Raw genomic sequence first — 20,956 nt, forward strand, 5'->3', positions numbered from 1 at the left:
GAGGTGGCCAAAAGCTAGAAGAGGGTTCGAGGCGCCTCGTGATGCATGGAAGCCTAAACTGTGGCGGAGATGGATGGTTGTGTTTTTTCGTGCGGCGCAGCGCGGGAGAGATGGAGAGAGACCTGGATCTAACTTGATTTGGTCTATAATTTATGCCCATATCAAATTCTTGCTGTGGAATGGTTTGGTCGGGTCTACATGCAGATCGGGCTTGAACTCGCTCCCGAGTTGATAACATATCATCTAGTAGCGGCTGCATAGAGACAAGCAGGAGTGAAACCCAATAATAATATCCATGAAGTCCGCACCATCCAAAAAATGGACAAAGTTTTAGAATTCAATCCATACTCCAATTTCCATCTACTAAAAGAACACTGGGTTCGCATATGGAAAAATATAGATTCATTTTCATCTTTGTTTAGTCTCACATAATTTTCTTAAGTTCTAAGAGGAATTAACATCATTATATTCCCAATTTTCTTTTCATAAAATGATATGTTTAACTCAATAGTTTGCATTATCCAAAGCATTTATTGTCAGCTTGTTAGCCCAAAGAATGCAGACTATAAGAATTATTAAAAACCATGCAAAAGTATCATATCATTAAGTCGATGTAACCAATTTTTTTTTTGTACAATCATTTGTCTATTATTAAAAAAAAAATTACACATAAAAGTTGGTAGACTTGCATACGTAATTTAAATTATACAATATGGTGAAAGAATATTCTTGGTACCGAGTCACCATAATTTTATATATAATTTTAATATTTGAAGTCGTTTAGAATAAATATAGATGCCAGTTTTAGAGCTTGTCTGCTATAGGCTTTGTCCAGATGCTAGCACCAAAAAAAAAAAAAAATCGTACCAGGTCAATTGGATCTGATGCCCACTTGTTGTTGATGATAATTTATCATTCTCAACCAACTGCCAAACCCACTTCATTGACATGGTACAGGGGCCGAGAACTGTTTGCAGAACTGGTCCGTAGAGCTGCTTTTCAGCATAAAACTTTCTAATTAGGAGGCTTGGTACAAACTAATTTTAATCCCAAAGAGGAGAGTATGAAGCTACATCGCAGCATAATATACTTCTCAAATCTCCAATTCACTCAAGAACGTGATACCATAAATTTCAATCTAGGAATCCAACCTAAGAATCATCATTAGAAACTGTGACATACTATGACCAGAGTAATGATGACAAACTCACTTTTCAGCAGGCCATCAAAATGGCATACGGCAGGGAAATGGCAAAAAATTTCAGATTTCATGCAATTTTCACATATGGTATTTTTGCTAATGAAATAGGAACATGAGGTGGGCTTCTTCAAATGGAATATCCGCGAGGTTTCCCAGTTCCAGCACCGTTGAGGATTCCAGGTTTGGAGTGTAGGGTTTGAGCCAGACTGTCCATTAAAAACCTCCACTCTGGGTTGAGCTCGCGGACTTTGTCCGGACGACTCAGTCCGGGTAACTGATGTTCGTCAATGATGTTGCAAGTTGGACTTCCCATAGAGCTTGATGGCTGAGCAAAGGAAGGACAAAAAAAAAATGGAGAGGCTCAAGACGACCAGAATCAAAAAATCCCACAACTGCAATTTATCTCAATTAATTTCATCCATAAGCTTCGGGATATCAAATAAAAGATAACTGACCATGAATCTCCTGATGCTCTTTCACAATAAGCCTACAAAAAATGTAAAAACCAAGAATCATCCTCGGATGCAAAATATAAAGTTCTGTGTAATCTACAAATCTATGCGGAGATTTTTTTTTTCTTTTTAGAAATAAGTTAGAGATGTGTTGCCATGGGTTCAGAATGTTAACAAGATAGAAATGAAATGCCAGAAGGCATGCAAATGTACCTGCTAATAGTTCATTTTCATTATGATCACTTAAAATAGCAAAATCATCGCAACAAATCACCCTTTGCAGGAAGAAAAAAAAAATCTTTACCTGTTTATGCTTGTTACAGATCATGTAGAGTATCACTGCAGTTGGCATCATCAACAAATGCAAATTTGCAAACCAAAGCAAGATGATCACTGCCCCATCTCTGCAAAACGACAAATATTCATCTTGAAAAGTTGGAAGGAAAACAAAATGCTAAACATGGACTGATGAATCGAAACAAAGCCACGAGTCAAGAGTTTCTTTTATTCAAATTAAGGTCATGAGGCACAATCCATTACACAAATAAGATAACAAAAAACAGCTCAGAAAAAGAAGAGAAAATGACATCCAACTTGAGAAATCCTTGTTGACATCATGGGCAAGTTTGGTGCACATCAAATAGCAAGAACTTATCCAATTCTTTGATTGGAACATATAAATGTTGGCAAAGTTGTAGCAATGGAATACTTACATGACAATTTTTTAGGAGCCACAGAAGCATCAATAGTTTACTAGCAGGGAGCTTTTAATCATATTCCAATACTTGAGGTAAGAAGGGGAAACTATAAGATGATCAGCCAATAATAGGTTAGTGCTTCATAAAAATGGGGTACATTGTTAATTTTCAATAGAACTCAAGATATCTTAATATATTAAACTTTTAATGCTTAAATTCTACAATATTAAAAAAATAGTACAAACTAACCCCAGTTTTTTTTTTTTTTTTAAAAAAACTTTCCGTTCTACATAATGTTCTTATTTGCATTCCATATATTACATCAAAGGTAGGCTCAATATTTAGGCTGGATATTTATCGCTATAATTAGTGATTAGTATTAAATACTGTCCTTAACTCCCTGTTTTTCTATGTAATAATCCCAGGTAGAAACAGTAATGGCTCTAGACGTCTGTTGCTGATCAGACATTATGACCTCAATCGCATTCCCATTCCCACAAGACTTGTGATCTTTATTCTCTTTCAATTTAATCATCTTCAGATCCTTATCCCCCAAAATTTCAGAGTCAACCTAAGGATTCAGTCATATCCTCATTTAATCAAGTATTATATAAAGAATTAATAACCCATAAACTACAGATCCTCCTACATATTAGCAATCATTTCATTTATGGAATATAATAACAAAAAAGCTTCAAGTTGACCATCATTTATGAACTTAAACTGCTTACTGGAATCACTTACACTAGCCAGTACCCATAAATATCACATGACCTTGATGTTTATGTTCTTCAACAAACTTCTTTCTACAAGCCACCAAATTGCCTCTCATAGTACCTTATCCATGCTGGCTCCAAATCAATAAGAAACAAATATTAGTTCTCCTTGCTACTAATTGTCCATGCCTAGTGATGACTGGCCGATAGCAATCATGCACTCAAGTCAAAAAGCCAAATTAGTTCTCAAAGATACTTGCAATTGTTATGGTGTAAAGGCATTGTCTTTTTTTTTTCCCCCATGGTTTTTATCCCCTAGCTATAATGCTTATAGCCCATGTTAGCTGGACACCTGCATTGAGCTCCAAAAATCTGTGTTGGATACTTGGATGCATATGGGAGTCAGATACATATGAAGTTCTTTCATAGCCACTTTTTAAGATTAGAAGAGAGTTGAACTCTTCGAACAATGAGTTTGATCCTCTATTTTGATTTTAGGAGTATTTGCTCTTTTTAGAGATTGGTCAAGGATGTAACTATTTAAAATATTTTGTAAAACATTAATTTCCTATATCCTTAAGTTAATTGGAAAGTTTGAATGAAAAATATATATTGAAATATCTTAACAAATGATATCTCTTTAATATTTTAAACAATGGTTAAAAGTATAGATATGTAACTTAGTTAACATTATATTTTATGCTACGTATCCCCATATCTTCATTTTTTTTCCTCTTGCCGAGTCACACACTTGGATATGCATCCAAACCCGATTCTTGTATCCATGTCATGCAACACTTTTTTATAACATAACTAAATATTATGATTTCTAAATTTGTTTCATGTTAGGTGTTTTATTTTCATTCCAAGCATTTGATGTTTTCTTCATTTCAAGATCTCATTACTCCTTAAATAACTAAATTTTTCCCACATATTCCTAATGCTTCATTACTGTTTAATTTGAAACTGAAGCCTTACCCTCTTTCTTTAGTTGAATAAACCTAAAACGAAGAGAATGGGGAAACACATGCATCCTACCAAAAGGCCATTGTCATTAAGAACATGCTCTACTAATATAAATCAAGGTTTCAGTGCTACCTTCTCTTACCATATCAATGAAAAACCCCAACATCAACCCTCTCAATGCATTTAGTACAATTACTCTAGCCCTTCTGTGCCCCTTTTCTGCAGGATCATAACACTTCATTGTCCAATTACTGAATTAGTAAGCATTTAATAGTCAAATACTGTCATTACATTTTGCAAGTGAATATGGAGATGTTATAGTATGAGTACAAATCATACTATTAGTTTGCAAAGAAAAAAAGGCCTAATAGAATTTAGAATGTGTTCAAGATATCACATTTATATCTTTTTTTTGTGTGTGGGGAGAGGGTGGGGGGGAGTGAAAGAATCTTTCTTTTATGCAGATTTTCTGAACTAAGAATGCAAGAAAAATACAGGGGAAAATACATATGCATTGCAAAATATTAGATGAAAATAGTGAAGATATGGACCAGACAATAAAAGAAGAGACTATGTACCTCACTAGGTAGACCTCCCAATCTTTTTAAAACATTGATTGGCAAGGTTTCAACAACCGCCACAGGAACAAGTGCAGAAGAATGCCTAAACAAACCTCAAAGAAAGTCAGGTAAAGGACATACTGAATATGAACAATCCAAAACTTTCACTTGGTACAAGATCGTCCTACCAGATATAGTCAACAGTTCCCATAAACTTGGAATGATAGGAAGTTGCCAACGGCTCCCCATTATCGTCTCTGGTATTATCATGTCCCTGGTTCATTACCTCAGAAAAAAAAGCATTATGAATAATGAAATGTGAATGTGTTTCAATGCTGAAATAAAAGTCTAATAAAAATAGAGATATAGGTTGTTGGAATTGCTATCATGAAACCATTATACAAACTGCTGGAAGTTTTGGTGTGAAATGATTAGTGCCTAATTCTTCTAGAACCCAGCAAACAATAAATAGTTTATGCAGGTCTTGCATGCCCAGATGATAGTCTTGTCCAATTTGCCCATCTAGCACAAAATGTCATAAAAGGTAGCCCCTTTAACCATTAGTCAAAAAATTTCAGCATTTCTGAAAATGATAAAAGAGAAATCCAACCACAGGTTGGAGTGATCCATCAACTTAAGAAAATTTTCCAACTGTCGATCAGGAATTAACCTTACTAAATAATGCCAAATGTTAATGTTAGATTTCTGATTAAGAAAACTCACTCATTAATACCCCTCACAAACTATTTTTAGGGCATAAATCTACCAAGCAAGAAAGCAAGTAATAAAGAAGAATAGGGAACAAGATATTTTAAAATAATGACTGTTGAGCTGAACATTCTCTTTCCCCCTTCCTGTTAACATTTAGGTGTATTATGTTGGTGCTTTTAGCTTCTAAAACTAACTGCTTAATTTCAGATTCTCAACTTGTAGACAATTATAGGCCATTAGATCTAAATCGAAATTATCATATTCCCTTTACCAATTCACAAATCAAAATACTTATATTTCTTGTTAGTATTTAGTAAAGAACTAGTATCAGTTTTTTGTTCAGAATTTAGAAATTTTAAAAACGAAAGCATTGCCTTTCTTGGATTTATACACAAATGGGCCTTTTATGGCAGGCTAAAGCTTCTAGGGTTTCACTTACATGCTTTAGTGGGCAGTGGGCAGTTACAAGTTGTCTAACTTCTTTAACAACATTGTTTGCCATTAACTACAAGTTTTATAAAGGAATATGCTAACATGATTGATGCAGAACAGAACAAATGAATGTAGAAATATTGTCTCACAGGAACTAGAATGCCCTTCAGACCATGTGAGGTGATCATAACCAACAAGCTTATAAGAGAAGAATTTTTTTTTTTTTAAAAAAAAAAGCTCCTTAGTTCTCTTGCAACATAAACAAAATATCCTGTCACTCAAAAGAGAAAGCAAATATATACTGCAATAAAGACCAGAAGCTGTCTAGTACAGAATTTTGGGTGTTATCATTAGTATTCCTAGTCAAGTAAGTGCTCCATACAGCACAGAAACAGGTGAAGACAAATAGCATAGTATGGAGAAAAAGAAATGAAGAGGCAAACATTACAGGAATTCCTTGATATGCACTGCAGAGTTTTAGAGGGTTCTGAAGATGGGTGTAGCCTCTGCTTCCAGCTGCAAGACGTATCTCTTCTTCACTCCATTTATATTTCATCCCATATGAGATGCACTTTGGTGTCCTGCAGCTCAAATATGAAGACTTTGCTCAATTAAGTGTAAGTTAGATATACTGCAGTAATGCAATTACATACAACGAATAATTTCTTCAACAATAAAAAATGACTGCAAGAATAAGGACCTCAAGGCATCATTCTGAGCAATAACGGGCATCTGTCTTAGTGGAAATTCTATCTGACCAGAAATTTTCTTGCGATCATAAGCGAGAATATCTATCTGCAGCAACCAAATGGCAACATATATAAGAATACTGTGGCTAAGGTTTTCCATGAGTTGATTTTAATTTTAAAAACAGAAAACTCACCTCAGATGAAGTAAAAAACTGGTAAATTGCACTCTGGGTCATCAAGAGACATGGATAGCTCTTGTCAGCAAGACATGATGAAAGATTTCCAGTGTATAATTTTCTTTTCTATGTAAGACCCAATGTAAGGTAATTTAGAAGAATATAGTAACGTTAAAAGATAACCACCTGAGGCATGCTATTTAAATCACCAGAAATCACAACAGGAGTCTTGCCATACTCTTGTGATAATTTATTTGCTCTCTCTAGTAACACGCGGATCTAGAAAAGCAAGAACAAGAACAGAACCATAAACCATGTTTCTTAAACATAAATAGAACGATTCAAGGAGATAATATATATAAGATGTCAATAATATGTGATATCGCTCAGGTCCTGTCCATCTATTTGGGGTCCGCTGGCATGTTAATCAAATCAATTCAAAGAAATTAGAATGCCAATATCAGAATAAAAGAATGGCTACTGCCAAAGGCTGTGAGACAGAAAACTACAGTCCACATCAGGAATTACCCTGTATGTGATGATTTAAAGAATTCCATCATATATATTTGAATGTCAAGTGGATAGTGTTAACATGTTCTTAACGTGTTCTTAATAATGTGGGGCACACACATGACATAAAGTGCATAACCCTGCAATGTGCTGGGAACTTATCAGCATCGCATATAATGTTTGGTATGGATGGGCATTTTATTCCATGGCACTAACAAAAACATTCAGGAGATCCATAACCAGATTTCTGGTACAGCATAAGCAACTATCTGACATTTGAGGAATGAGAATTATAAGGTAGAAATAGAATCATTATACCTGCCCCAACTTGATATCTCCACGATTTGGGTTGAACAACACATGGATGTTGACAACAAGTAAAGTCCGACAGGACCTAGGCCTATAGACATTCAACTATATTAGCCTCCAAAATTTAGGAGAGTCATTAAATTGCAATAACTGCTTTAAGGCATTCAAGAGAATTAATTTTAACCACTCAGTCAAATATCAGCCACAACCGTGAATCCAAAACAATTGAAGTTGGCAATTGTTTAGTACAATGTGCATAAATAAATAGCAGATTAACTCTAGCACAATGTGCATTAATTAACAGCAGATCGACTCTACATTTGCATTCTATAGATCATAACCAAGTCTTGCAACACCACATTCACAATACAATAGGCATGGAAAAACTTACTCAGCTATCTGACAACTCGCATCTTTATTTTTCGACATATTTGAATTGTTATGAGACACCTGCACAAAGTAATTTGCAAAAAAGGATCTTAGAGAATAGTAACTAGGCAGAAGCATTTTTTTTTTCCAATCAGAAGAGGAAGCTGCAAACATCTTCTTTAAGATTTGGCATGGGATAAGAGCTCGCAGATGCTACCTTGCCATCCAGAATAAATTATGTACAGCTCAAACAATACTCAATTAATACATGAAAATCTTGCACATAAGTGCCAAAGAGGTCAAATTATTTAATTATTGGAGAGCCATACAATGTTTAATATTGAACCCCACAAATAAATCCTAATCCAAAGAAATTGATATTTAGCTTTGATTAGGATTTGGATCCAAGTAATGATCTCTTATCCTTTATTCGATTGGAGATACTGGATCCAGCATGGAAATCACCTAATTCCCCTCATTCAAACATGTACTTTCAGCATAGCATGAATTATCTAGAAGAATTATCACAAATTTGATGGTGATTTTTGATATAATTTAGAAAATTTGAATTTCCAAAAACTCAGTTAGACATATAAGATATAGATTCTAGTCCTGGGAGACAGCTCCAACAAACAGGACTTATCAATTGCAACTCTTGAAAGAGCCACGTGCATGGACCAAAGAATGATGTCAGACTTGCAATACAGACACTTTGCACTAAAGCCACAGATATCAGAACAAGCAGAAGAGTTTGCACCTATACAGATAATTTGAGAATATCGTATGCCAACTCATTCAATGTGTAAATAACAATATATAACATAAGAACTGCAAGTACAACAGACAAGTGAAGATAAGCAGATAGCAACTCACAGAATAGAGGAACTAAACAAGTCAGCTTCGCTTTGAAGCATGTACAATAACAGTTTTTCTTTCTGGCAAACACAAGCATCCCATTCGGTGCATATTAAGAGCTTGATTAGACTTTATATCTTCCAAGAAGGCCAAGAAAGAACTTAATCCGAACTCCAAAAGCATTAAAAATCAAAATCAAGAATAAGTCAGCATTAGTATGGTGGAGTATCTTCTCTACCTTAAAAAGGCAAAGTTGCGCAACATTGTCTCGAAGACCAAACTTTCGAAATTCTATATCTTCTTGATGTAAAAGAGTAAATCTGCTTTAAGAAAAAGAGATAGAGAGAGAAAGAGAGAAGTTATTAGGTTCCAATTTATAGAGTAACACACAAAGATTGTTACAACAGAATCTAGAAACATCAACAAAACTAAGTCTCATGGACATATATCAGAAAAGAAAATTTTGTCAGCTAAAAAAGGCAAAAGGCATATTCTTTTTATGTGCCTCTGCATGCTTACATGTATGCACGTTTTACATTCAATTGTTTCCAAAGAAAGAGTCTGGAGTAGAAAATCAACAGAAAGGTAGTTTGTAGCTACATTTGCTCTAATGGTCAGGTTATCCACGAATCATCTATTGCCCAATTTGAAAATAGCTACTCAAAGATGCATGGGGTATTCCCTTGTGTTGTTCTGTAGATTGCCTCAGTGATTGGACACTCATAGCAGTACACCAGAGCATTCTGGAGACTGTTATTAAAAAAAAAAAAAAAAAAAAACCCTTTTCTTTTGGGTTAATGTAACAAGTATTTCTCATCAGAAGGTTCGCTTCTTGTTAATTACATGATTCAAGAGGGATTGGAAAAAATGTGTATTTTAGGCATGATATTTTGTTCGCTTTACACAACCATTCATATGATTACATACTCTCATAATTCATAAAAAGAAATGTCATCATCAATAAAAGATTAAGATGATCATATCATCTCAAAACCAACATTTTTGCTAAAAGTAAGATCAGAAACATAACTGCATGGTCAAAATCTATGGTCATGTCACCATTTCCTCAAAGTAAAACAAAGTCACTAACTAATCCTAGTAATGAGGTACATCTCCTCAACGTTACAAATAGTTGCTAACTGATTCTAGTTATGAGGCGCATTGATACTTCAAGTAACCCATGGATAAGCAGATTAACCAGAGTAGGTTCTTTTTTCATGCACACAGCTCTTTGCCATAAAATGTCTTAACTGTAACTTCCAGGTGAAGTTCTAAAAGAATCATACTCCCTCTAGAACATAATTTTCTTGTAGAGTTGCTAAAACCTTACTCTTCCTCTTTCCAGAATATAGCACATCCATCACTTGCTTCTCCTGTGCGTCCCTAAAACTCCAAAATAGAAGTTTTACTGAAAACCATATAGATACCTTAAAATCGACCATTAAAAACCAAAATAATACCTTATAAACACCAACAAAACCATCTTTTTGAAGAAGATAGGCCAAATCATTAAATCTGTCAACTTCCTGCTAACAAATGATAGTTGTTAAATAAAGTTATTCAATACCAATTAGGTCATTTCCAAGCTTGACCAGTAGCTGGCTAAATAAATGAGTAGTTAAAATTAAGTTATACATGGTGTCACTTGTAAGGGTATGATGGAATAATTTAATGGCAATGCTCGATCAGATCCCAGTAAAAATGTCAAGTGAATGTAAATGGTGCCCAATTTGGCATGGTGAGGCCGGTCTTCATATGAACAAAAATAGTGTCATGTAGATTAAAATACGAAATGGAAGTGCTACTTGATTTCCAGAACTCAACGAGATCATATGAAGAACTTCTTAAATAGGAGGCAAACTCTAGCTGTTGGCTCACAAATAACATTATTCATGAGACAAGAACCAAAAACTAAGGTACTTTCTGAAATGGAGCAGTATGTCTAGGTACATGCTATGCTAGCCAAGGAATGCAACATGGCGACCCGAAGGGACAGCTCCACAGATGAACTAATCCACACCACCTTGTATTGGCCCCTAGTGCCCCGTACCTCTTTTCTTTTGCTCATTTGAATTGAACCTGTATCGGCTTGTGCGGACCTCTTATCACGGCACATACTGTACCAACAATAACCTATACAGGTTCGTACATTTTTAAATCCCTGAACCTTGATAAGAACTTTAATTTTCTTTGTGTCATTAGGAAAATAATGCAACAAAACTAAATATACGAAATATAAATCACATATTATTTTTACACATTAACAAAACATTATTGTCGTTCACATATGACATGTACTCTGCATCATCATGATGGTTATAAACAATTAAACACCATTGTAAATAGGGTTGCAAGTGGATTGGATGGACCCACCCACCTAAAAACAACCGAGCCCAATCTGTACAACATATACTTGGATCGGGCTTGGATTGGAAAAGACAACCTGTCACTATTGTAATATCAGCTATGCATTAGCTATATGAAACATAGCATGCCTGCACTGCAACTCTAACTTTTCATATCTTTAGTCTTCTCAAATAGCCAAATCATCCATGTTCCAAGTAAAAGTGACATTGTGATCTCAGGCCATTCAAATCAGTATGACTTCCTTTCCTTATCATTTAACAAACCCAAGAATGAAGCTTCAGTAATCAGTCTTCAGAAATGTCTCAACCTCAATCGATCCATGACAATGCCACTTTCATCAGAACTCACAATCAGATAGCTTATATTGTCAACAACTATATTGTTTTGGATGTACTTCTTTATATTTCAGAAGTTAAATCTGTAAGACATGATAACCTCAAAATACACTAACTTGGACCAATAACATGACAATCCAAAACCATGACCCTACTCATCCACCTTATACTAGTTATATTAGACATTGAAATCCATCTTCTGCATCTGCTATAAAATAAAGATGAGGTAAAGTTTATTCTTCAACATGGCCTTGGCCACCTAAGTCTCACTGTGATGTATAAATATCTGCATACATAGATACATACAATACACAAGATGGTATTTCTTAAGCACATCTACATAAACATTATCTACACTAACCCAAGCCGGAAGAGGAGGAAAAGTTTAAATTGTATGATAGCCAACTTTGAAAAGAAAAAGAAGAGGACAAACAACATATATTGCAATATATGCTTCACAAGCACATGTAACCGCATCGAAATACATGTTAGCAAGATAACAAGATAGAAACAAATAGGCATGCCTGACAAACAATAAAATAAGTAAACCTCTATGTACATACATGTGCATGAATATCACAATGAACATATATTTGTTCTGCAAAAAAGAAGTTATAATGTAATGCCTCACTTACCTGGAAGCACAAAATGCTTGGATTATAGCAAGTTAACTCCTTGTGTATCTGCTTCTTCCGTGTGTCCCAATTTAGATGTTGTGGATCGATTCTGTCATACAAATCTGGATGTTTTGAAGCATTTTCAACACCCAATATGTTATATGAGACGATTATGAACCTATCTGCAATATTCAAGGCTTTCTTTAGCTTGACTAAAAAATTGGAATGAATTATTCAGTCAATAGCATGAGACAAATCCACCAATTTATATAAGTCGCATTAGAAATCATATAGAAATATTGGCATGTCTAACATAGTATTAAAAACATCACTCTAAAAGCCATCAGTAGGCATTCTCTCCAGAACAAATAAATATGAGGTCATAAATGGAAATAAGTAATATCATTTAGCCATATGCTTAATTAAGTAGCTACTACAACTTATAACCATAATCATAACCATATAGCCTTTTCCAAACATTTGGGGTTGGCTTTATGGATCCTCATTGCAAATTCAATCCAATAAATAGTTATTGACATTTTTATAGCTGGGTGTCAACATTATATCAACCCTCCACCTTTCCTATAACAAAGGTCAAAATGGCTAGTAAAAGGATGTGAAAAAAAAAAACAAAACAAAAAAAACTCATACTCATGTTCTAACAAACTTCACCCTTAACTCCTTAAGCTATACTTACTAGATGGATTTTGTAATAAGCCCATTGGTTTTTACGCATTTAACTCCAATAGATTTTTGATGGGTAAATCTCCACAAAGAAAGGATACATTGCGCAACAAAATACTTGCTTAAGAAAAAATTTGGTAAATGTAACGATCATGACCAAATTGTGGATGTGAAAAGGTAGTTTAGTAATTTCCTCAATGTACAAAAATAAAACTATGTAGAGATCCACAAAACTAGGGATTCAGAATGGCACTATCATTTCTTTTAAGTTCAAGTGTGTGAGTACCACCAGTCTTAATGGTAAAACTATAATGTAAGTAAAGGTCAGAAAAAAGTAGTTAATGGCTACGAAATTGAATGCTTGTTTATCAAGCTTGTGCTTTTTTGACATGACATAATTAACTGAGAACCAATAATACGCTAATTACTAGGATTTCACATGTTTATATGGGATGAGTTTTATAGTAAAAAGGTAAAATTGCAGATTTTGTGGTACAATCAATTCAAATATATAATAATCTTTAGTATCTACAATTTCCAGCATGTTCCAAAGCACAGGATTACATTTTATATCTCGGATGATACCACAACCATAACAAAAATCATTAAGCCTTGTTTGCTTCATTAATCCTCATTCACCAATCATTCCTATTCATCGTTGCCTCTACCATCATCGCAAACTTTTCCAAATCCTCCAAGGAAACTCCCCTTGCTGGAGTTTCCTCAGGTTTAGTTGTATGTTTCTTTTCAATGGAATACTATTTCTCCATGATTTTTTTCTAAAGAATTCCAATGTAGAAATATCTTAAAAGGCTCCTGATATTATCAGTGACAAAATGAAAAGGAAAATGCTGCCGAATAAATATCTCAGGTATAAAAATCAGAAATCTTTTCACAAAATTCATATTTCTGTGAATGTGTGAGAGGGTAATGGAGTAAAAGAACAAGAAACCCCAGAAGAAGGGTAACCTCTTACCCCTAAAGGCAGAAAGATCGCGAGGAGAGAAGACCCATTGGCGACTCCCATAAACGTCTCGGCCTCTTCCTCTTCCGGTTCTCCTCCGCTTGGCTCTGCGAGGCGGGTCCTCGCGGCTGCCGGCAGCCGGAAGACGGGAGTCTTGTTCGCGCTTCCACTTCCGGTGATCGGAACCGGAGCGCTTGAAGACGAGAGAGCGATCGCGCTTCCGCTTCTGGGTCAAGTGCGGGAACTCTTCGGCGTCCGTCGTTCCCATGGCGGCGCGAAGTACGGAACGCGGGCGAGCCACCACCACACGACTTCGATGAACCGGAGGCGCAAGGTTGCTCTTCACACTTTGGTGTTTCTGTTCATTTTTCGGAAATCGCTTCGGTTGGCTTAGATATGGGCCTGGATCCAGTGCTGTTGGAAAAGTCCGACACCTTGGTCGGCCACGGCCTGGTCAAGCCCAAGTGCTGCTTTGCTTTTCAAGAAATTCCTCTTCAAAAATCATAGTTATACCTTGTCCCAAAAATAAATAAATAAATAAATAAATAAAATTATTGTTATAATTTTTTTTAAAAAAATAATAGATTTTTTAAAAAGTATTTTGTAAAAAAAAAAGATTTTCTAAAAGGTATTTTTATTTTGAATTATCAAAAGGTTTTTAAAAGCAACACCAAATATATCAACGTATAAAAATTTCTATACCATACCGGCATGCTGTCACGGGCTTATCCGCAGGCATGTCGCAGGAGGTGCCAGCATGGACGTGGCACGGTGCTGTGAAGGATTTGACTTGGCAAAAATTTGCAATGCTACTCGATCATTTGGAACCCCCAGGGTGAGATTTAGGGGGATGCCTTGCTGGGTAGTGAGGGAGCAATGGTTCGCCAAGGAGCGGCATGGCCGTAGCATGATATCGGGGGGCTCGGAATGCGTGATATTTAGAATGGTGGTAATCCGCCATGATATATGTGGATACTCAAAGATTCCTCTTGGTTTGAGGAGGGGCGCAGAGCTTTGGCCGCGTACCCGACTCCCCCAGACCTGTAGGAGATGGGTCCGTCGTGGCACAGTTGTGTGGGCAATGGTGGTGCCACGCCTGAATGACCCTATGTGGAGGTATTCGGGACAATGTTGGTTGGACGAGCTGGCCACATTGTGTGGGAAGGGGATATCTCGAGGTTTTATCCTTGAGAGGTTTGTCTAGACTACTCTATGCGTTCTTGATCTCTGTAGTGGAGCGAAGAGGCGATAGAGGGCTAGTCGGGCAAGGGTGTGGCCTACCCAAACAGGCAAGTCTTGTGAGCATCGCAAGGTGATGTCTCATGGAGATCCACGGGAACCGGTTGGTCGTGGAGAACAAGGAAGGCTTATGATATATCGATCGGTATATGTGCCTTGGAGCTGGGCCAAGGATCATGGATGGCCGAGAGGGTCATGCCAAGGAGAGGACAGCTTGATGCATTTATCATCCGGTCGAAGATATTTACTTGATGGGGCAGACTTGGATGCCGATATCGTGGCAGTGCTCAATATGTGAGTAGGCTGTGGATCGAAGATATTGGGTGGTGCGGTCATGTATCCCCAGGGTCATGGTAATGCACAGTGATGGGCGAGCAGGCCATGAATATTGTCAAGCGATATGACCAGGGGTGGAAAGGCATATCAAGGATGCAAGATCGGGATCGTGGCACAAGAGTTTGTGGGGGAAGCTTGGATAGTCGAACCCCAAAGGACTCGGATGTGTACGATCATCTGTAGCTTGGGGGAGCTGCAGGTCATGTCAGCTTGGTAGTTTAGTTGGGCTGCATTAAAGATGGGTTTGTTCGGGCCTCATGCATAGTGGTGGCGTTGCATGGTCGTGTTATGTGAATTTGATATGTGTAGTACTGAAGGATAGCTTGGTAGATTGCGGATCAGTGACACAGTGGTTATGTCTTGGCACGAGGGTATATTGAGGATCAAGACATCTGGGATGAGCAGTGCTTGGCTTGAGGGGCAAAGCCTTAGAGTTGACACAGAGGTGTTGAGCTGCGGAGTACTTTGGGAAAGAGTCGATGTTATGGCACGGAGGTGCGTATGAGCATTGCAGTTGATTCGAGGGGTTGGATTGCTTATGGATACTTGAGGGTGTCATCGGTATTCAGTACAACAGTATTGCCAGGCAGGGGTATAGAGGTGCAAGCTTGGCTATGTGGCTGGATTGCTGCGTGCTTATTGGTATGTCCGAGGAAAGGACTCAAGAGGGCTGGCCTTGGTGTGTGGCATGCTGGGGCGCCGCACGGGTGTTTGGGTAAAAAAATACTCACCCTGTGACAATTGGTATCAAAGCAGGTTGGCTAAGTCGATGGTCGACATTATGCTTGGTGTTAGCTTCTGATACGTGTGGTATCAAGTTGCATATTTTGGTTGTAGATACGGGAGTATCCAAAGCAATGTGAATTTGAAGGCTAAGTTCAGAGGAACTGGATGTTTAAGTTTGTTGTGGGTGTCAACGACTCAGAGTGGGGGAGCATGTTACAGGGCAATGTGCTCAGTGCTGAATGAAAAAGGTTGCTCATCAATGGCACTAGTGGATGGAGGCCTGTGAATGTGAAAGTCTATCAGTTCATGGCTGAGGAAAAGGAATTCAGGGTGAAGAGTGCTCGTGAATGCTAAAGCACTTGGGCTGAATGCAAAGTTGCAAGGCAGAGCATCTCGAGGGACTAGAATCTCCAAAGAGGTAGAGCTGGGCAAATAGATTGAGGTACTTGGGTGTATCTGTAGTGCAGGGAATGATGTAGCACTCATCTTTAAAAATGCAAGCTGAGATGAGAACTTGGAAAGTCAAGGGACTCAGTTGCACAAGGTATGGGAACATTGGAAAGAGCCATCTCTTGTGTGGATGATTGTGGAGCTGAAGCACTTGAATGGTATGAGATATCAATTAAACATAATGGAACTGCTCTCAGGGTGAAGGTGTTGGTAAGCCGAGGTACTAGAGGCATATATTTGGCTTAATGGAACTGCTCTCAGGGTGAAGGCGTTGGTAAGCTGAGGTACTAGAGGCAGATATTAGGCTTAATGGAACTGCTCTCAAGATGAAGGCATTGGTAAGCCGAAGTATTAGAGGCAGATATTTGGCCGGAGGTGTCTTCTCGCTACACAGGCATGTGATGTCATGGTGTAGGAGATGAGGCACGAAGGTTGTTTAATGTTGGTTGGGTTGGCCATGTGGTGGTCATGCTGTGAGGCATTACAAGGCTCTGATGTCGAGGCAAGTGGGTGTCGATGTATTAGAGTCGTAAGAGTGAGGCAGGCCAGAGGGGTAGCCTTGCATTGGCATTACAGACTCGGAGTCAAGACACAGAAGCAGTCGAGTTGGGGATCGCAGAAAACAGCATGGACAAATGGTTCTGTAGAGACAGACAACTGGTGCTTGGAGTGAAGACTGGATTGTCTAGACACTTGAGCAAAGTGGAAAGTGGCTTTGATCAGATATCAGGGTCCCGCTTGGAAGCAGCCATGTATTTGTGTTGGTATGGGACAGCGCAGAGTTATGGAGACAACTTGTGAGTACTTGGCATCGGTGCAGTGTGGTAGGGTCCGAAGTCTTGGTGTTGAATGAAAAAAGTCGGAATTACCACAAGACTGCAAGGTGGGTATGTTGCAAGACCAGGCATTTGGAGGTGAGTTGCCAGAGGGGACTCATGTGATGGGCCGCTTCGAGACTGGTGGGTAGGAGTTAGGCCTTAGACATAGTCCAAGGAGTGCCATTTTGTGTTTCTGACAATAGATTTTGCATTGGTGGGGGCAATGGCAGCTCTTAGATTAAGAAAATCGAGAGTTAAACTTTGGAAGAGTCCAAGGAATGCCATGAAATTGAAGGTTAGAAGATCATTGGAGGAGGACAAAAGCAGAGGTTGGTGTTAGATTTTGTAGCAGCTTGGTTCTCTGGAGGAGTCAGTGTGGTGTGGATGATGGATTCTCAGTGGTGGAGAAAGGATCAAGGACATCAAGACCGTGGGTCTCTGACTTGAGGAACCATATCTACAGTTACTGCAGTGAAAATTTGGCTGTGGTGACTAATGTTCAAGTAGTGGCTTGGACGTCGATGAGGACGTCGACAGCTTGAGTGGGGGAGAATTGTCACGGGCTTATCCGCAGGCATGTCGCAGGGGGTGCCGGTATGGGCATGGCACGGTGCTGCGAAGGATTTGGCTTGGCAAAAATTTGCAATGCTACTCGATCATTTGGAACCCTCAGGATGAGATTTAAGGGGATGCCTTGCTGGGGTAGTGAGGGAGCAATGGTTCGCTAAGGAGCGGCATGGCCATGGCATGATATTGGGGGGCTCGGGATGCGTGATATTTGGAATGGTGGTGATCCGCCATGATATATGTGGATACTCAAAGATTCCTCTTGGTTTGAGGAGGGGCGCGGAGCTTTGGTCGTGTACCCGACTCCCCTAGACCCGTAGGAGATGGGTCCGTCGTGGCACAGTTGTGTGGGCAATGGTGGTGCCACGCCTGAATGACCTTATGTGGAGGTATTCGGGACAATGTTGGTTGGACGAGCTGGCCACATTGTGTGGGAAGGGAATATCTCGAGGTTTTATCCTTGAGGGGTTTGTTTAGACTACTCTATGCGTTCTTGATCTCTGTAGTGGAGCGAAGAGGCGATAGAGGGCTAGTCGGGCAAGGGTGTGGCCTACCCAAATAGGCAAGTCTTGTGAGCATCGCAAGGTGATGTCTCACGGGGATCCACAGAAATCGGTCAGTCATAGAGAACAAGGAAGGCTTATGATATATCGATCGATATATGTGCCTTGGAGCTGGGCCAAGGATCACGGATGGCCGAGAGGGTCATGCCAAGGAGAGGACAGCTTGATGCATTTATCATCCGATCGAAGATATTTACTTGATGGGGCAGACTTGGATGCCGATATCGTGGCAGTGCTAAATATGTGAGTAGGCTGTGGACCGAAGATATTGGGTGATGCGGTCATGTATCCCCAGGGTCATGGTAATGCACAGTGATGGGCGAGTAGGCCATGAATATTGTCAAGCGATATGACCAGGGATGAAAAGGCATATCAAGGATGCAAGATCGGGATCGTGGCACAAGAGTTTGTGGGGCAAGCTTGGATAGTCGAACCCCAAAGGACTCGGATGTGTACGATCATCTGTAGCTTGGGGGAGCTGCAGGTCATGTCAGCTTGGTAGTTTAGCTGGGCTGCATTAAAGATGGGTTTGCCCAGGCCTCATGCATAGTGGTGGCGTTGCATGGTCGTGTTATGTGGATTTGATATGTGTAGTACTGAAGGGCAGCTTGATGGGTTGCGGATCAGTGACACAGTGGTTTTGTCTTGGCGCGAGGGTATGTTGAGGATCAAGACATCTGGGATGAGCAGTGCTTGGCTTGAGGGGCAAAGCCTTAGAGTTGACACAGAGGTGTTGAACTGCGGAGCACTCTAAAAAAGAGTCGATGTTATGGCACAGAGGTGCGTATGAGCATTGCAGTTGATTCGAGGGGTTGGATTGCTTATGAACACTTGAGGATGTCATCAGTATTCAGTACAACAGTATTGCCAGGCAGAGGCATAGAGGTGCAAGCTTGGCTATGTGGCTGGATTGCTGCGTGCTTATTGGTATGTCCGAGGAAAGGACTCAAGAGGGCTGGCCTTGCTGTGTGGCATGCTGGGACGCTGCACGAGTGTTTGGGTAAGAAAACACTCATCCCGTGACAATGCAACAAACTTCTCATAAAGAATATTGCTTTTGGTTCCAAGAAATTATGTTTAATAATTTTTATTTACATAATCACTTTTTCATTATATGGTAAGATGTGCTCCAATGAACCTTCGTGCAAGTAAAATTGTCCAATGCAATCCATTGATGATAACGACAATACATTTCAACAAGTTTTTTTTCCCTTTTTTATTCTTTTTCTTTGGAGTGGACTATTACACCACCAACGTATAGCATGCCGCTAGCCCCATGGAGAAAGTGAGTTTTGCAAGTCTTTGTGCTCGGATTAGCTTGGCCACTAGAAATTTGTTTATGAAAATTTGGTATGGTCGGTTTTACTTGCGATCGATTGGGCATGCTTAAGAAGAGTACACCTTCGAGGTCGGGACCAAGAAGACTGTCACCTTAGAGAAGCAAAGTTTTCCTCGCTGGCTAGCAAGGAGGGGTCAGCAACCTTTGCAGCCTTGGATCGTCTCCCGATGCACATTCCACCGTGCTAAAAGCCCTTGTTCGGACCTTGGCTACTCGCTATTCAGCGCCCAGTCAAGCAAATTGAGGCACCTCTACCGCATCGTGGTCAAGAAGATATGTATTCCCAGTATTATATAAACTATCTAATTTTTGGCTATTCAATGCTTAAGTAATGTAGAGTTTGGAGATGTTTAAATCATATAATTTTTTAATAATAAATAATTTAAAATTTATAAATTATATTTAATAATTTGAACCATCGATATCCATCTACTGATCGTCCCATTAGGACCCCTCTCGTATATAAGCTCTATGGGATTCCATCATAGATTTTCTACTTGAGTTAATAGAGACGACGAAACAATCACCCCTCTGCCATGCTCCGAAGAGGAAAAAATGTATAAATATTAAGACAAAAATGTGTATATTAAGGATAAATAAACTGCATCCCATTTAGTCTAGGATTAATGCACAGATACAATTAGGCTATCAGTCAAGGCATCTCTGTGCCTTAAATTAGTAAAACTTTGTACCTAATAGACCATGGAGTTAATAATTTGGTGTAAACCCTTAATACAATTTTTTTATAAAAAAATATAATATTATAATATTATATGAAAATAATGTCCAATATTACTACAATTTTGTTATATCACGATATTATATAATCTACTATTATATTTAAAAAAATATTTGAAGGTTAAAATGATCTAAATTTATAAAAAATCACTCCTTTCATCCGCTTATCTTCAAGTAGCATTGAAACAGTACAAAAATATAATTAGAGTTAATTTGATTAAGTAGGAGCAAGAAAGAGATCCAAGAGTTGAATGGGTCTTTGGACTATCAAGATTTAGCTTGTTCTATATATAAAAGGAGCATCGAATTAGATTAGGTCTTCTCGGCCAAATGATATTTGATGTTTTTTTTAGGATAAATTGAATAAATCAAATCAATCAAATGTAAAAAATCTCATAATGTAGAATCTCATAATAGTTCTAATGTGATTAGCTGCATAAGACACTATCTAATTGGCAATACTAATATTTGGTGTTGCTTAACCATTGGATCTCACTCTCTTATAATGAATTTTTATTTTATCGAGCATTGAAAAAGCCCCATCCTCTCCACCAACACTCATGGTAGTG

General features: G+C 38.4%; 1 protein-coding gene across 6 annotated transcripts; it reads right to left on the minus strand.

Moving 5' to 3' along the window:
* Positions 1 to 1,064: 1,064 nt before the first annotated feature.
* Positions 1,065 to 13,983, minus strand: LOC105041195 (carbon catabolite repressor protein 4 homolog 5). 6 transcript variants are annotated; one of them, XR_012139902.1, is made up of 18 exons: positions 13,624 to 13,983; positions 11,982 to 12,145; positions 10,105 to 10,170; positions 9,975 to 10,027; positions 8,883 to 8,964; positions 7,812 to 7,870; positions 7,430 to 7,511; positions 6,788 to 6,880; positions 6,620 to 6,652; positions 6,437 to 6,531; positions 6,185 to 6,317; positions 4,782 to 4,867; positions 4,612 to 4,696; positions 4,176 to 4,252; positions 3,096 to 3,198; positions 1,958 to 2,057; positions 1,657 to 1,688; positions 1,106 to 1,526 (listed from the first exon to the last, which is right to left on the minus strand). XR_012139902.1 is itself a non-coding variant. In XM_019849555.3 (17 exons), the coding sequence occupies exons 1-15, from the start codon at positions 13,877 to 13,879 to the stop codon at positions 1,971 to 1,973; spliced, it is 1,407 nt and encodes a 468-aa protein (XP_019705114.2). In that variant the 5' UTR covers positions 13,880 to 13,983; the 3' UTR covers positions 1,065 to 1,526; positions 1,657 to 1,688; positions 1,958 to 1,970. The 6 variants fall into 6 exon arrangements, 3 of the variants coding, with proteins under 3 accessions (XP_019705114.2, XP_029119236.1, XP_010916359.1); XR_012139901.1 differs by having other exon boundaries at positions 4,176 to 4,268; XM_019849555.3 differs by lacking the exon at positions 3,096 to 3,198 and having other exon boundaries at positions 1,065 to 1,526; positions 4,176 to 4,268; positions 11,982 to 12,085.
* Positions 13,984 to 20,956: the final 6,973 nt, after the last annotated feature.

Source organism: Elaeis guineensis, chromosome 3, assembly GCF_000442705.2.
Source record: "Elaeis guineensis isolate ETL-2024a chromosome 3, EG11, whole genome shotgun sequence".
Lineage (NCBI taxonomy): Eukaryota > Viridiplantae > Streptophyta > Magnoliopsida > Arecales > Arecaceae > Elaeis > Elaeis guineensis.

Bases quoted from the DNA above. Each gene is read 5' to 3' on its own strand.
- LOC105041195 (XM_029263403.2), bottom strand. From the start codon at position 13,879: ATGGGAACGACGGACGCCGAAGAGTTCCCGCACTTGACCCAGAAGCGG. The intron at 10,171-11,981 runs GTAAGTGAGGCA...ATTTGTTAGCAG, and splicing joins CAAGCATTTTGTGCTTCCAG to GAAGTTGACAGATTTAATGA. The intron at 6,653-6,787 runs GTGGTTATCTTT...TTGATGACCCAG, and splicing joins ATTTAAATAGCATGCCTCAG to AGTGCAATTTACCAGTTTTT.